Below are 16,234 nucleotides of genomic sequence, written 5' to 3' on the forward strand. Positions count from 1 at the left end.
AAAAAAAATAACTTAAAAACTAAAAACAAATTAACTGCCATGGATCATGCTAGGGAATTCTGGGAACTGCAGTTTTGTGAGACATTTAGCCTTCTCTGTCAGAGATCTTTTTGCCACAACTACAAATCCCATGATTCTCTAGCACTGGTCAGGGCAGTTAAAGCAGTCTCAAACTGGATTATTTCTGCAGTGTGTTTTGGACCTTTGTAATTTGAAGGTTATGTGTCCTTCCCAAATTTGACTTTTGTTACTTGTGTTTTTGAGGAAATATCACTGCAAGCAGAAATTTTAACATTGGAAACAGCACTCCTAAGTCTGTAAATCCAGCACAACTGAAGTTCAATACATGGTATCAATTTTAGCTTGTACTGTATCACTCTAAAGCCAACAAAAGTTGGTATCACTGTGTGGGTAACCCAAACAGGCAGCTTTCACCCTTTATCATACAGTAAATCACTATACTGGTCAAATACACTGAGATATTAGTTGCTACTGCACAAGCAGAATTAAATAACTGCAGGAGCAGCTTATCTTACAATGCAGCTCCCACTTGGAAGCAAAAGAATGATTTCTTAAATAAAACTATCTTTCTGCCTTAGCACATCAAAAATGTACAAAATCCCATGATCCTAACCCTAAAAATTGCTGTTTTTATTGTTGTAATCCCGCCTCGATCCGCCGGGAGAGGCAGGAAATATAAATAATAATATATATTATATTTATTATTATTATTAAAATCTGTTTTATCAGTGATCTACTGATATCATAGAATCATGGAAAATAGAGTTGGAAGAGACTGCAAGGGCCATCCGTCCAACCCTATTCTGCCATGCAGGAACTCTCCAATCAAAGCATCACCGACAGATGGCCATCCAGCCTCCGTTTAAAGACCTCTAGGATGGAGACCACCCACACTCCAAGGGGTGTGTTCCACTGTCAAACAGCCCTTACTGTCAGGAGTTCCTCCTAATGTTGGGTGGAATCTCTTTTCCTGAGCTTGCATCCATTGTTCGCCTGTGTCTCTGGAGCAGCAGAAAACAAACTTCTCCTCCTCAATATGACATGCCTTCAAGTATTTAAACAGGGCTATTGTATAATAATAATAATTACCTCTTAACCTTCTCTTCTCCAGGTTAAACATCCCCAGCTCCCTAAGTCATTCCCCATAGGGCATGGTTTCTAGGCCCTTCCCCATTTTTGTCGCCCTCCTTGGTACACTCCAGTTTCTCAACTCCTTTTTAAATTGTGGTGCCCAGAACTGGACACAATATTCCAGGTGAGGCCTGACCAAGCAGAATAGAGTGGCACTATTACTTCCCTTGATCCAGACACTCTTACTTCTATTGATGCAGCCTAAAATTGCATTGGCCTTTTAGCTGCTGCATCACATTGTTGACTCATGTTCAACTTGTGGTCTACTGGACTCCTAGATCCCTTTCACATGTTGTCCCTCAGCCAGGTGTCACCCATCCTATATCTGTGCATTCATTTTTCGCCCTAAGTGCGTATCTTACATTTTCTCATGTTGAAATTCATTTTGTACCTTTGGCCCAGATTTCTAATCTATTAAGTCATTTTGATTTTGACCCTGTCCTCTGGGGTATTAGCTACTCCTCCTAGTTTGGTGTCATCTGCAAAGTTGATAAGTATGCCCCAATTCTGTCATCCAAGTCACTGATAAAGTGTTGATGCAATTTCAGAATACGTAGGCCAGACTTATTTCATACCCTGTCTCCAAAGTATGAAGACATGAAATCTAATGTTTTAATAAAGATTTGTGCTGGATGAAACAAAAGAGCTTTCTAACCTAGCATTTTCTTCCCAGAATGGAACAGCTGACTAGTATGGAAAGTGCACAAGCAGGACTTGAGTGCAACTACACCCTTCAAACCACATTAAAGCTTTAAAAATTCATGTTGTGAGTCAGTTTTGTTCTAGGTTGACATTCACTATTTAGAATGCTGTCTTTTGGCTAAGGGCTTAAGTATTAAATTCTTTCACCACTTGGTGGCAGCGTTACACAGAAAAACTCTGTTCAAATCTAGTAACATAAAAATGTTTAACATACATAACACAATGTATTCAGCTTCCAAGGCATTCTTGTTCATACCTCTTTTAAAATAGTGTTTGCACTTTTGATTACAGCGCGTCCCTTCACGTTTGATGAAGGTGAAGGACCCCTGTGAATGTGGAGAAACCATAAATAAAAACACTATTCTTTTTACTTGAGGGAGCACTCTCTAGGAATCTCCAGGTCCTCCAGTGGAAACTCTATAGTCAGCATCCACCAGAAGTTGATCTCAGAATCATGCTGGAGGACCTACAAATGCCTAGAGAAGTGTTTTCTCTGCAACCTCTAGGTTCTCCAGCACAACTCTATGGTCAACTTCTGACAGAGCTGCACTGGGGACCTAGATTCCTAGGAGTACATATTAATCAAAACTGCAAATAATCAAATCCGCAAAAGTCAAAACTGCAAATGTGGGGGGCCAATTGTACTAACTTATGAAATGGGATGACAAATTTCAAAATTACTTCCCATCATTTTTCATCTGAAACTCCCCCGCCCAAACTTTTACCTTCTAAGCTACAAAAGTAAAACAGGGTACACAGAATTCACATACTGCTCAGACTGTTGAATTACTGAAAGATAAGTTAAAGAAATAACAATGCAAGATTTGAATACGTGAGAAAACAAATACAGATTGTAATAGGCAAGACAATACTACAGCAAGGAATTTGCTGGCAAATGAGGAACGGTTCGCCCTCTACCCCCACTCCAAGTGTTACCTTTCATCACAGTATGAAAATTCATGTCAGGCTGTGGCGGCTGGGATGTTTTGCTGTCCAAGGGGACTTCAATATTTGATGGATGGGGATAGGCTCACAGATTAATACCAAACATGTCATTGGAGGTTTTTTATATCCACACACGGTCTGTTATTTTGCAATTGTCATAGACTCGAATGTGTCCTGTGCAATGAGTACCTGAATGTAAGGATGGAAGGGGAAAAGAAGAAGGCGGTTTTATTAAGCATTTTTGTCCCACTTCAACCAAAAAGGTTTCATAAAAACAGAACAGTCTGGGTCTTGGGTTTCCAATCCAAGGCAGCAGAAAAAGAGAGAAAGCTGGCAGAGGAAAAGAAACAATGTAGGCACCAATTCTTACATTACATAATCCTTCTAACAGCAGCTGGGAGGAACATTCAGGGAAAGGACTGCCAAGAGGAGCTGGCCTTATCTCAGCCAAGCTGCAGCCCCCATTCTCATCTCTCTAAATTAAACTGCCTGCTGCTAGGAGATAGTTGTAAAATAAATAAATAAAACTTTTATTTATTACCCGCTTTTCTGTAACAGACAATCAAAGCAGCTACAACATGTAAAATCCACATTTACAAATTATGTCCCAATTCTCCCCCCCCCCAAAAAAACAGGTTTAAAAAAATTACAATTAAAAAACATCTATTAAAACACAATAAAATACAGTGAGAACAGAGCGGTGGGCTGATACATGATGCAATTATTATTCTTTGAATATGCTAAAGCCATGAATGGTTGAATCCATGGATAAAGAATCCATGAATACGAAGGGCCAAGTGCACCTTCAGACAGCCTACATGAAGACTTTAAAGGAGCACTGTGGGCTTAATTTATTTATTTTATTATCACTCACCTTTCTCCCAATAGAGGGGCCCAAGGTCAAAAGATTCAGCTTAAGCTATACAATTTAACAGAGACCATCAGCATCCTTCTGGGTGGAAAGGCAGGATATAAATTAAGAAAATAAATGAGGAGGGGGGGGGAATTTGGCTCAACATACTTGCTTTCTCTCCCTTTTAATTAGAAGCAAACAAGCTAATCTTGCAGCAGGCCAAACCAGACTTGGTTTATATTCAAGAATGTACTTCTCAAGTGCATGCTGTAAACAAATCTATCATTAAAGTTCTACTCTGAGGAACTGAGAAATTCAAGTTAGGACAGAACAGTACACCTGACTCATAATTACTCAGTGTTTCCAACAGTGACTGATAAGTACTGATGGTACACACAATAGTTTGTGCTGCCATTGATGCAGCATCAATAACATCTGAGACAAAGGTATAGCACACTGGTCCCATTATACCTAACTACTCTGTAGTCATTCATTAATCCGGTGCTGGCTGCAGTCAGAAGACCATCCCAAATAGGTATCCCTGTTATACTTACTCAATAGTAAATATTTCACATCCTAAACACTTAATTTGCTAGAACAGTAGCATGTAAGAGCCAAGCCAGGAGAAGATTTACCATTGTCAAATATTTTATATCCTTGGAGCTTGTTCAAAGGAACTTTTCTCCAAGGATCCTTTTTGTCCACATGGCCACTAGCCCACAATGCTGATTGATGGAAATGACACATCCATTGAGGGTGAGATAAGAAATTTGTATCACTCAGGTGCTGTTGTGTGCCTTCAAATTGTTTCTGACTTACGGTGTCCCTAAGGCAAAACTATCATGAGGTTTTCTTGGCAAGATTTGTTCACAGGAGGTTTGCCATTGCCTTCCCGTGAGGTTGAGAGAGTGTGACTTGCCCAAGATCAACCAGTGGGTTTCATGGTCAAGCAGGGAATTGAACCCTGGTCTCCAGAGTTGTAGTCCAACATTCAAAACACTATGCCACACTGGCTTTATGCTCAATTGTACAATTCTTCATTTTTACATCTATGTTTACTGGCTTTTCCCCCATACACAAAAGAGTGAGGGGAAAACTGCACAAATCAAATCTACATGCAGTTGGATATATGCTTATTTATTTATGTATTTGATATATATTCTGCTTTTCTCCCATGTGGCATCAAACCTGCCATTATATTAAAACAAAATAGTTAAATAAACTGAATACAAAAATTAAAAAAAGCATTAAACTGTCCACTTAAAAACATTACTGGTAATTTAGAACAGCTAAAGACACATTTAAACCTGTTACATATTAGAAACAAGCAAACTCATTCAACTACACCAACCAATAATAAACTGAAAGTCTGTTTAAAAAGGGACTTTGCTTACTGTTGAAAGGAGAGCAATGAGGGAGCCAACCGAGTCTCTCCCAGGAGAGAATTCCATAACGGTCATCGAGAAGGCTCTCTGCAGATTTGACTTTTCCGGATTTGATTATTTGCAAATTTGATTAATATGTTCTCCCTAGAAATCTCCAGATCCTCCAGCACAACTCTTGACAGAAGTTGATATAGAAGTTCCTAGAGAAAACACTTCTCTAGGCATTTGGAGGTCTTCCAGAATGATTCTATTATCAACGTCTGGCAGATATTGACCACAGAGTTGCACTGGAGGACCTAGAGGTACCTAGAGAGGTGTTCTCTCAGGTAAAAAGAATAGCAGTGTTTTGTTTTTTAATTTGTGGTTTTTCCACATTCATGGGGGTCCTTCACCCCTAAACCCAGCAAATGTGGAGGGACCGCTGTACTCACTAGATGTACCTGTGATGGTGGTAGGACTGAGAGAAAGCCCTCCCCAGAAGATTGGGTAGGCTTGTCTAAAGATATACCATCTTTATGCAAGGACTATTGATGTCACATTACTAGGTAATGAAATACATACTCCATGGCCAGGCTGGCTAAGGAATTCTGGGAACTTTTGTCCCCAAAAGGCAGTTTTCCAAGTTCTGCATATTTGTTCATCATTTATTTATTTAATATAGGGCTGGGTTGCAGGGTTCACTTTACTATCACCCAGGAGGAGGCCTGGCTGGACAAGTGAAGGTTAAGAGGTGATATGATAGTTCTGTTTAAATATTGGAAGGGATGTCATATTGAGGATGGAACAAGCTTGTTTTCTGCTGCTCCATGGAACAATGGATGCAAGCTACAGGAAAAGAGATTCCACCTAAACATTAGGAAGAACTTCCTGACAGTAAGAGCTGTTCGACAGTGGAACTCACTCCGTCAGAGTGTGGTGGAGTCTCCTTCTTTGGAAATCTTTAAACAGAGGCTGGATGGCCATCTGTTGGAGTTGCTTTGATTGTGTGTTCCTACATGGCAGAATGGGGTTGTACTGGAAGGGCTTGAGGTCTCTTCCAAATCTGTGATGTCACACAACAGATGTATGATTCTATGATGTATGTGAACTGAACCGCACTTACTATTCAATACAAATAATAAACAAACAAGTGTGGCATAATGATTGAAGACAGGAGCAACAGCAAAGAAGCTGGAGTGTGTCCAGAGGAGGGCTACCAAAATGGTGAAAAGTCTGGTAGCCACGCTGTATGAGAAACAGTTTAGAGAGCTGGGTTTGTTTAGCCTGGGGAAGGGAAGGCTAAGGGATGACATGATAGCCATATTTAAATATCTGAAGGGATGTCATACTGAAGAATCTGTAAGCTTGCTTTCTGCTGCACTAGAGACTTGGTCATGGAGCAATGGATTCAAGCTACAGGAAAAGAGATTTAAACAGAGGCTGGATGATAATTTGTCTGGAATGCTTTGATTATGTCTTCCTGCATGGCAGTGGATTGGACTGGATGACCCTTGTGGTCTCTTCCAACTTTACAATTCTATGATTCTGTATACATATTGCCAAGAAAAATCTATGACAGGTTTGTCAAATGGAGCTGTTTTAATAACAACAACAACAATAAAGTGAGGAGCTTCCATGTGGACATGGAAAATGACTGGTCAACCTTTGACAAGACACACACTCTCAGCCTTCTGAACAAATCCCTTCTGAACAAACCCTGCTAGGAAAACCCCATGATAGGATTGCCATAAATCAGAAATGACTTAAAGGCACACAACAACACAATTTTACTTGGGATCCTAATTTAGAGTTTTGTTGCATAAGTCTTGGCATGATGATTTATGCACTGATTGTTTTATATTGATATTATATTTGAAAAAAGATATATATGCCTTTTAAGAATAGGAGTATTCATAAGGCAGATTAAATCAGTCAGAAAAATAGAGCAAGCTAAAGCATAAACACTTTTTCAGGCATTGAAAACCTTGACTTGGGTGCTGCAGAGGTAATTTACTTTGGCTTTACCCTAAATTAATTAAGCACAAGTTTACATTATTAGTAACAACAAGCAGTCAGATGCATGATTTAAGGAGTCACTGGATGTGAAATCAAAAGCCAGAACAATTCACTCTTACCATTCCGGTGGGTGAGCATCTCTCTCAGCTCTTCGTGGTCACACGGATGAGTGAAATCAAACACACTGTGTCCAGTCAGGTCAAACTATAAAAGAAAGAGAAAGCTTAGTACAGCAGAGTATTTATAGTAGATAAAACACATGACACGATCAAATTTTAGCTTATAAATCAGTGGAACTTTGGCTAGATTGTACACACTGTGATTATCACTAGAGCAGTGGGAAGAATTGCTAATTTCATCATACCTGTGTGAGTCCCATACACTTGTTCACATTTTCAGACATGTAAATCATGTCACCATCCTCTGAGAGAACCATGACAAATCCGTCAAGAGCTTTTAGGTAAAAGCAATTCAGCTGTGTCTCCATTTCAGCTTCTGCCTCCAGGTCACCTAGAAGAGCCAGTACGAATTACATAAATCTGATCTGTCACCAATGTTTATGTTTACTTCTTGATGCCAGTCATTACTGTACAAAAATGATACACATCAATGGCAGTAAAATATAAGCAAGCTGGAAAGTTGGTACTGATCAAGCAAATGGGTTGACAGACTCTACATAAAACCTCTAATGGATTTCTTTATCTATGTGGGTTTTTTAAACTGACACTGTAACCAAGTTTTATTACACATGTGGTGGACTACAATTCCTATTATCCACAGCCAACATGGCTATATAGCCCAAAACATTTGTTTGTTGGCGTGGGAAAAGTGTCTTAAGATTAATCAGATAGGTTAAGTGCAACCCCACGTAACAATTTCCAAACCATTGTGAGCACATGAAATTTAAAAAATCTAGTCTCAAAAACCTGGCATTTTAAAGTACCTTTAAACCAGAGCAGGCCTCCAGATGTTTTACCTTTCCATCAAAGAAAAAAATTCCACTCTCTCATGGAGATTAAAATTCTCCCTTACAAAACAATGTACAGTGCAGCAATTAGATAATTAGGGAGCACAGTGAGTTGCTAACAGAAAATCCATTCTCCTATGGAGAATAACTATTGTAAAATTAAACAACCCTCGGTACAAATTGCAACAATCTGCACAACTGACTGTATTGCAACAATAACTCTACAGTTCTGTAGGAATATAAAATGAAGTGAAGAATATACCCAAATTCACAATGGCAACAGGAGATAACCCAATCTCCATTACACTGCCCAACTGCTACTTGTGATTGTCAAACAACATTGAGGAATTACTGTATTATTTATATACAGTTGGCCCTCTATATTTGCAGATTTGATCATTTCAAGATTTGATAAGGTCTCTCTAGGAATTTCTACGTCAAGCCTGCACAAGATACAGCCCGGAGGCCACATGTGGCCTGCCAAAGTATTTTGGATGGCCCGTGAGGATGTGGAATGATTTCAAGCCTCCTCCACTGCTCAGCCTCCTCTTGAGGAGAGTGCCATGCAGAGGAGGATGAAAGGAGAACGCTCACTCTATAAGGCTCCTCCACTGCTCGGCTTTCTCTCAAAGAGAAGGATGGGTGGAGGAGGAATAGGAAGAGGGAGAGGGGAAAACTCTTTCCCCTCAAGGCTCCTCCACTGCCAGGCTTTCTCCCAAGGAGAAGGCCGGTGGCCGCAGAGGAGGATGGGCAAACACTTGCACTGCAAGGCTCCTCTGCTGCCTTGCTTTTCCCTGAGGAGAAGGCTGGGTGACAGAGAAGGAGGAGGACAGGTGAACACTCACACTACAAAGCTCCTCTGCTGCTTAGCTTTCTCCTGAGGAAAAGGCCAGGTGGGGGGCACAATCATCCATCTCTCTCCATGGTTACACACCAGAATATTTCCTAGCCCTACTCGGAGAGGTTTTATTTTGGGACCTTTTACACGCCAAGGACACATGCAGCCACTAACCTATAGGCCTCCACAAAGTTATAATCTAAAAGAGGAAGGGGAGAGGAGGGGAGCTGAAGACAGAGAAAAACTGCAAGCCATCCCAAATTGTGTCATTTTAGTTACAGCAAGTGTCTGGTGTGAAAACTTGTACTGTGTGTGTGTTTATTTTACAGTGGTCCCTTCCTTTACGCAGGGGATCCATCCCAGACCCCCTTGTGTAAGGGAAATTCCACAGATCCTCAAGCCCCATTAAAGATAATAAGGCCTGTGCCTGAGGCGGCGCACACACCATTACTTTTTCCAGCGCCGCTTCTTCCAGCATATGCTGATTCCATGTAAGGTGCACCTGCATATGGCACGGGGCACACTGTATGTACCTTCAAGTTGCCTGTTGACTTATGGTGACCTCATGAATTTCATACGAGTTTTCGTAGACACACAATTCTCAGAGGTGATGTGCCATGGCCTTCCTCTGAAATACAGCCTACACCATCTGGAATTCCTTAGCAGTCCCCCATCCAAATATTAACCAGGCCCAACTCTGCCTAGTTTCCAAGATCTGACAGGATCTTCAGAGTAAATTTTGGGTAGATTCAGGCTCAGGCTCTTGGTCTTTGACCAATTAGTTTCCCCAACATTCAGTTTTGCCCTCTGTACTCTACATCATAGCCAGGGATGTAGCCAAGGGGGAGGGGGGTCCCGTGGGGTCCGGACCCCCCTTCTGTTAGATACAATGAATGGCACGTGCTGCTGTGCCGCCGCGCCCAAGCCCCATTATAATGGTGGCACTTAGTCTGGACCAACCCCCCCCCCCTTTCCTAAAATTCTGGCTACATCCCTGTCAGAGCTGAGCAACATGGGGTCCACCAGGACTGGAGCTCTGATTCTTCCTAACATTCAGCTCACAACAACAGTATATTGAAATACATTCTCAACATTCAGCTCACGACAATCACACAACAGTACAAATAAGTAAAATACTATAAGACTAGATTGATTACACTGCAGTTACAGTAAACAATTCCATCAGCTAAAATAAAAACATTAATTATAGCCTTGACACTCAAGAATCTGAGCTAATGACTACTTTAGTGCAAGGGTTGGGAATCATGTGATGCGAACTCCAGGTGTACTGGCTAGGGCTGCTGGGAGCTGGAGTCTAATGATATCTGGAGGGCCACATGATTAGTTAGGCATAGTAAATGTTTGTGGAAAATAACAAGAGAAACATTTGATTGGGGGGGGGGGAACAGAAAAATACATGTGGGAATAAGATATATCCTCATGACTGACTGTGACAGACTTACAATTTTTTTTCTCCACTTCATAAATTTAACAAGTAACTGGAGCCTATGTTACATAGATATCCTTAAGTGAAATGTCTCCAGAAGAAGGCTGCTCCTCATTAACTACTTGCTCACGCACAGAAGAACATGTACGAACATGCTCTTTGGGGTACAACTGGAAAATACAAAATGTGCTTAAAATACTGAGCTTACTCCCACTGGCTAGGACAGAGAGCTTTCAGAAAGATACTCTCACCTTCAACCAGGCCCTAGCCGAGCTAATTTTCTTTGTTCCAAAAACAGGATTATCTAGAGTGAATAAACCAAGCATGCTGTTCCTGATTCACAAATCTAAGTTTTCCTTTGGTATGATTTACAACAGAGATGGGGAACCTTTAGCCCTTCAGACATTGGCAAATTAGTACTGGTAATGGTTAAGCAATGCATAGTAAGTGGTGGGCATGTATGTGGGTCCAAGTCCATTTTTGTGGCCCAACAACAATTTATTTATTTTTGCTGGCATGGGTGTGGCCCTCCAAGATCTCCTGGGGGGCAGCCCCCTACCCTTCCACAATTGCCCACTCCAGTATAGATAATTTATCTTTACTACATACTGTAGATGTAAATCAGCCCTTTGTCCTTCTCTCAACTCTGGAGCTGGGAAAGGGGACGGGGATTTCCAAACAATTACCCAAACAATCCTGATGCACTTCTCTAGTGCCAAAGTTGGGAGTAAGATGGGCTGCTCACCTAGGAGGTGCCACACTCTACCGATTCAGATGCCTGAAAATCTTTTATTACATGCTAATAAGCAAGTTATATCAAACAGGATCCTAAGAAAAAGCAGAGGCATTTTTTAAAAACTGTATAAACAAACAATGATGCACACTGAGTGTATGCTAGGCTAGGGTATGCTAGGAAAACAAATAAAACTTCCTAGTAATAAATAGTGTCGGTTTTATTTAATTCTCTCTTATGGATGCTTATGCATTTTGTGGAAGACATATCTATGAACTCATAGCAAGTGAAATATTGATGGTAATTGTGTGCGAAGGGGGAAATGCAGACTAATTTAAACTCTGAGTTCCACCAGCATAAGATAAAAGCTCTTGGCTTCCACCCTCCAATAGGTTCGAGAAGTGGAGTGGAGCTGCTGGGAAGTAATGCAGTTTCAGATCACTTCAACAGAGACAGGAAAACATTTACTGAGTTATGGTTCTAAACCCTTCTTTCTCTGATATGCAGGTCCTTTTTACATTTTCCTGCCACTGAAATGCTTACCGGAATCCAGCAGTTTTCTCATCCGTAGGTAGCTGATTGTTAACCGCATAATGGAGGCTTTGTCGAGATGTGCGCTCACTTGATGGGGCAGAGGTAACTGGTGAGCAAGTTCATAGAAGACCTCCGACTCTTTACTTCTCCGGCATCTGGCGGCATCTCGAGACTTCTCCTTTCTGCGTTCTGAACTAATCCTTCAGAAATAAAATTAAATAATTAGTATATGTGATTGGGCACCACTAAGAATACATATGTTCCTCACTGTGGATTAACTGACTAGGGGACTTCATCAGGATTCATAAGTGGAGACCTGAATCAATTGGCTGATGTATACTTCCATGCTCATTCACCATTCATTCTCATGCCCACTTCCCCATTCACATACACACAACCTGTCACACCTGTTGTTCACATACCACACTAACAATCTTCCCATCAGGTTTCTTAAAAGCTGGCCAGTTTTGCAATACTGGCGCTTATGCACAGCTCAGCATAATCAGTCAGAACATACCACAACAGTCAAGGCCACTGAGTAGCAAAGAGTCTATTTAGTCAAGTCTACTGGATCTGTGGCCAAAGTGGCAAAAAAACCCAACACAAAATAGTGTGAGGAAGCCAGGACATGCAGAGCCAAAGCACCAAGCTAAAGCACTGCCACATTCCCTTTGAACTTTGCAGCAATTTCTTTATTATTTGATTTATGTCCCATTTTTCTCCCAGGATGAGACACAAGGCTTCCAACAGGATTAAAAGGTTTTCACAGGAAGACAATAAATTATTCATATTAAAATATGAGTAATATTCAAAAATCAATTTAAACAATTTAAAAACTACACTAACAAGAGATAATCAATAAAATATTTAAAACTTCAGTGCATCCTTTAAAAAAAACCTTTGACTGTAACAGGCAGTCACTTGCCTATGGAAAGAAGACAGGAAGATGGCTGCTTATCCTCCTATAAAAGAGAGTTCCATAGTCTGGGATCAATCTGCAAGAAGGCTCTCCTGTGTGTGCACCAGATATATCCCAGAAGGTTTTAGGTCTTAGAGAAGGGCCTTTTTCAGAAAGCCTAGACACCAGCTATACAGGACTTTCTAATCTATAATCACAGTCCAACACACTAACTTTCTAATAATAAGCAGCATTTTGAATTGTGCCCAAAAATGAACTGGTAGTTGGGGCTGTAGTAACAGAGGAATTATATGTCCCCTTTAACCAGCCTATTCACAGCATTTTGGGTCACATACAATTTCTGAACATTCTCCAAAAGTATTTCATCATAGCTGAGGTATGTATTACTGTAACTAGATCATACATCTCCAGAAACAGGGGCAGCTGGTATACCAGCTTTAATTGTGCAAATACACTCCACATAATGCTAAAATCTAGGATTTCAGGTGCAAATTGAATCTGGGAGTACTTGCAAACGGTGAACCTACTTCAGGAAGAGTATAATCCTTAGGCAGAGTGTAATCCTAACCAGCACAGAGTGAATCTCTCTACTCCCTGATCTGCTGTTCAGTTGACCAAGAGCTTCTATCTTGTCTAGATTAAGTTTCACTTTGTTCATCCTCATCCAGTTTATTACTGACCCCAGACACTCATACAGAAACAAAACAGCTTTCTTCTATTTGCATACAAAGGAGAAATAAAGTTAGGCATCATCAGCAAATTAGCTGCACTGAATCCCACATTTCCCTCTGCCTCTCCAGCAGTTTCATGTAAGTATTAAACAGCATGAGGGATAGGCAGAACTGAGGTATGTCACAGGTTAATGGTCAAACAGAAATCCTCCAGCAGCACCTTCTGAGCCCATCCTTACAGGAAGAATAAATGCCACTGCAAAATTGGTCATCCTAGCAACTAGATATTCTTATAAGCTATCCCTCTTGTAATGTTAATATTTTGAGTTGGCTTGGTCTGGGATGGGCAATTAAGACTGATTTGCTTTACAAAGGATCCACTTGTGGTGAAGTTGAAAACTGCTAGTCATTTTGTAGATTTGATGCCCAAGTGGTCTCCTTGGTGAAGGGAAAGAAACTTGATAAGTTGGTCTTATGGTATTTGTTGCAGATTCTTTTCATTTACCGTACAATTTTGTAATCTATAATCACAGTCCAACACACTAACTGATGTATCAGGCTTCAGTAGTGCACTATGCTATGACTGTCAACCAACCACATGAAATGTAGCTCTTTAAAGGAACAAATGCAGAAGTATTTTCTCTTTCTCTCTCACACACAAACACATACACACAGGGAGGGAGGAAAGGAGGGAGGTAGAAATCAACATATGTGTGTGAAGCCTTCAAATCAATTTCATCTGGTTTTCTTAGGCAAGGAATATGCAGAGGTGGTTTTGCTAGCTCCTTCCTCTGGTATTCATGGTGGCCTTCCATTCAAGTACTAACCAGAGCTGACATTGCTTAGCTTCCTAGATCAACATAGCCACCTATATATATTTGATTCTCCTTGGGGACATGAATACAAGACCTGTGGTGGTCAGGACTTACACTTCAAAATTCATTACCATACTGCTGGCTCTCTACAAATTTATCTGTTCCATTTATACACTGTCTTTATGCCAAGAAACGCCACACAAGACAGTTAAAAGCAGTACAATCAATTAAAAATAAATGCATTTAGAATAAAAAAATATAAACAAGTAAAAATATATCATTAAAATGGAAACAACATTCCTGCAAGCCAAAAACCCAAAACAAAACCAAACAACTCCTCAACAACCCAGCTTAGATGCCAAACACCTATCTGAATAAAAAGGTCTTTGCATTTAAAAAAAAAAGGAACACAGAGTTCGAGAGATTGGCAGTGGCCACCAAAACGGCCTTCTTTCAGGTGTATACCAAACATGCACTTATTGGGAAAGGCTCTCTCAACCACTTTGGCAGGCATATAATGGAGGATATGGTCTTTCAAACAATCTGGCCTCAAGCCACAGAATCATAACCGGCAGCACTTTCACTTCTGCCTGGAAGCAAATGAATTGGCAGCAAAGCTGTTGTAACTAGGAAGTCAGACGCTCCCTTTAACCAGCCTTGGATGAGCTAAAATTTCTGAATATCTTTTCATTGCAGCCCCACAGGGAGTCTATTACAGTATACCAGTACTTCTCAAATAGTGGGGCGCGCCCCCCAGGGGGGGCGTGAGGCTCCGTAAAGGGGGGCTCGTTTGACCTCGGCAAATACTATTTACAGTCGTGCGGGGGGCGCGAAATGTTTTCTTCTTCCTAGGAGGGGCATGACAGAAAATAATTGAGAAGCACTGCAGTATACCAAGGGGATGTAAATAAGGCATGTGTCACTGTGGCCAGATCCAGCATCCCCAGGAATGGAAGCAGGTGACACACTAGCTTTGGTAGAAGCAACACATTCTTTGGCACTACTCAAAGGTAAGCACTCACATTCAGGGTATTGCTGAACTATGAGCAAAGAGACTGTGTGTGGGAGAGGGGGTGGAAGAGGGGGCTAAGGGATCAGTTTTGAACATGAGTTCCTCCAGCACCAACTCTCAGTTTCCCCCTTGAGACTGGACTGGAGCCACTATACAGAATCATAGACCAAGGTTTGGGAACCACTGGATTAGTCCAAAGGGATGACACTTTAAGCTCCCAGCTAGCTCTGTGGAGGTCAGAGCTTCTGTTCCAGCCACAGCTGTATGCCTCCATCAGCCCCTTAAGATCCTGGGGCCTTTCACTCCATTATACAGCACCTCAGCCCGAGTTTTCTCTGATACAGCCAGTCCTGGTCAGGGAATGCAGTCCAAACATCTGAAAGGCATCCAAGTTGCCTATTGTTACTTTAGCATGTTGTGCAAGATTTAATAAGAACAATAATACATAACAAAATGTCCACACATACAGCTGTTTATATTTCAGTCCTAGTGGGTCACACCCATTTTTATGGAAATCATCTCCTAAGAAAGGCTTGAAATGCTGTGTTGGTAGTAACAAACAATTCAAAATCATTTATTCATAGCCCACCACAAATTACTCTTTAACCTGTTTATTCATTTTACACCCTCATTATTATTTGGTTTGTTTCATAAGAACCATTAATGGAGGGGAGGGAGGAATTTGTTTACAACTGGCTGAGTCACTGTAGATGGCAATGCTATGTTCTCAAGCAGTTTTTGAAACTGACAACAGTTTGCATTGCACACACAGGCAGATTTATTGCTTGCTGTGGGTATGAGGGTATGTGTGTTTTGCAAAGAAGGGCACAGAATGTATTGATCTGCCCATGTGCCCAGCAGTCAAATAAACAATGTAGGCAATCTTCCACTGTGTGTCCAGCTTCAGACAAGCCAATTTGGTTTCAGAAGGGGAGAGAGCAGAACACTAGACCTACACAGCACATGACTATGCAGCTTACATAAACATGTCTGCTACTGCCCTCTGGTTAAAGCTACCATATGACATTTCCTATGTGTGCATTCCTGGCAAGATTCAGCATATCTTATATCTTATTTCTAAAATAAGATATAATAGGAGTACCTTAAGCACATGCAGAGAGTGAGAGAGGAGAGATGTGAGCACATATTGCAATATAAAACATAATGTTGTGTTTCACTGGCAATAGTCAACCCAACATTCAGTCATCTGTACCAAATTCTTGGACTCAGAACAAATCTCTTATGTCAAGTGCTTCTGTAACCTCC

General features: G+C 41.0%; 1 protein-coding gene across 1 annotated transcript in view; it reads right to left on the reverse strand.

The window, feature by feature from the left end:
- The window catches only part of HIF1A (hypoxia inducible factor 1 subunit alpha), a 73,590-nt gene that overhangs the window by 18,799 nt on the left and 38,557 nt on the right, over window positions 1-16,234 (reverse strand). The window contains 6 exon segments of the mRNA XM_042460817.1: window positions 2,791-2,814; window positions 2,816-2,833; window positions 2,835-2,856; window positions 7,152-7,236; window positions 7,397-7,542; window positions 11,561-11,751. Of these exon segments, the coding sequence (XP_042316751.1) occupies window positions 2,791-2,814; window positions 2,816-2,833; window positions 2,835-2,856; window positions 7,152-7,236; window positions 7,397-7,542; window positions 11,561-11,751 (486 nt within the window).

Source organism: Sceloporus undulatus, chromosome 1 (genome assembly GCF_019175285.1).
Source record: "Sceloporus undulatus isolate JIND9_A2432 ecotype Alabama chromosome 1, SceUnd_v1.1, whole genome shotgun sequence".
NCBI lineage: Eukaryota > Metazoa > Chordata > Lepidosauria > Squamata > Phrynosomatidae > Sceloporus > Sceloporus undulatus.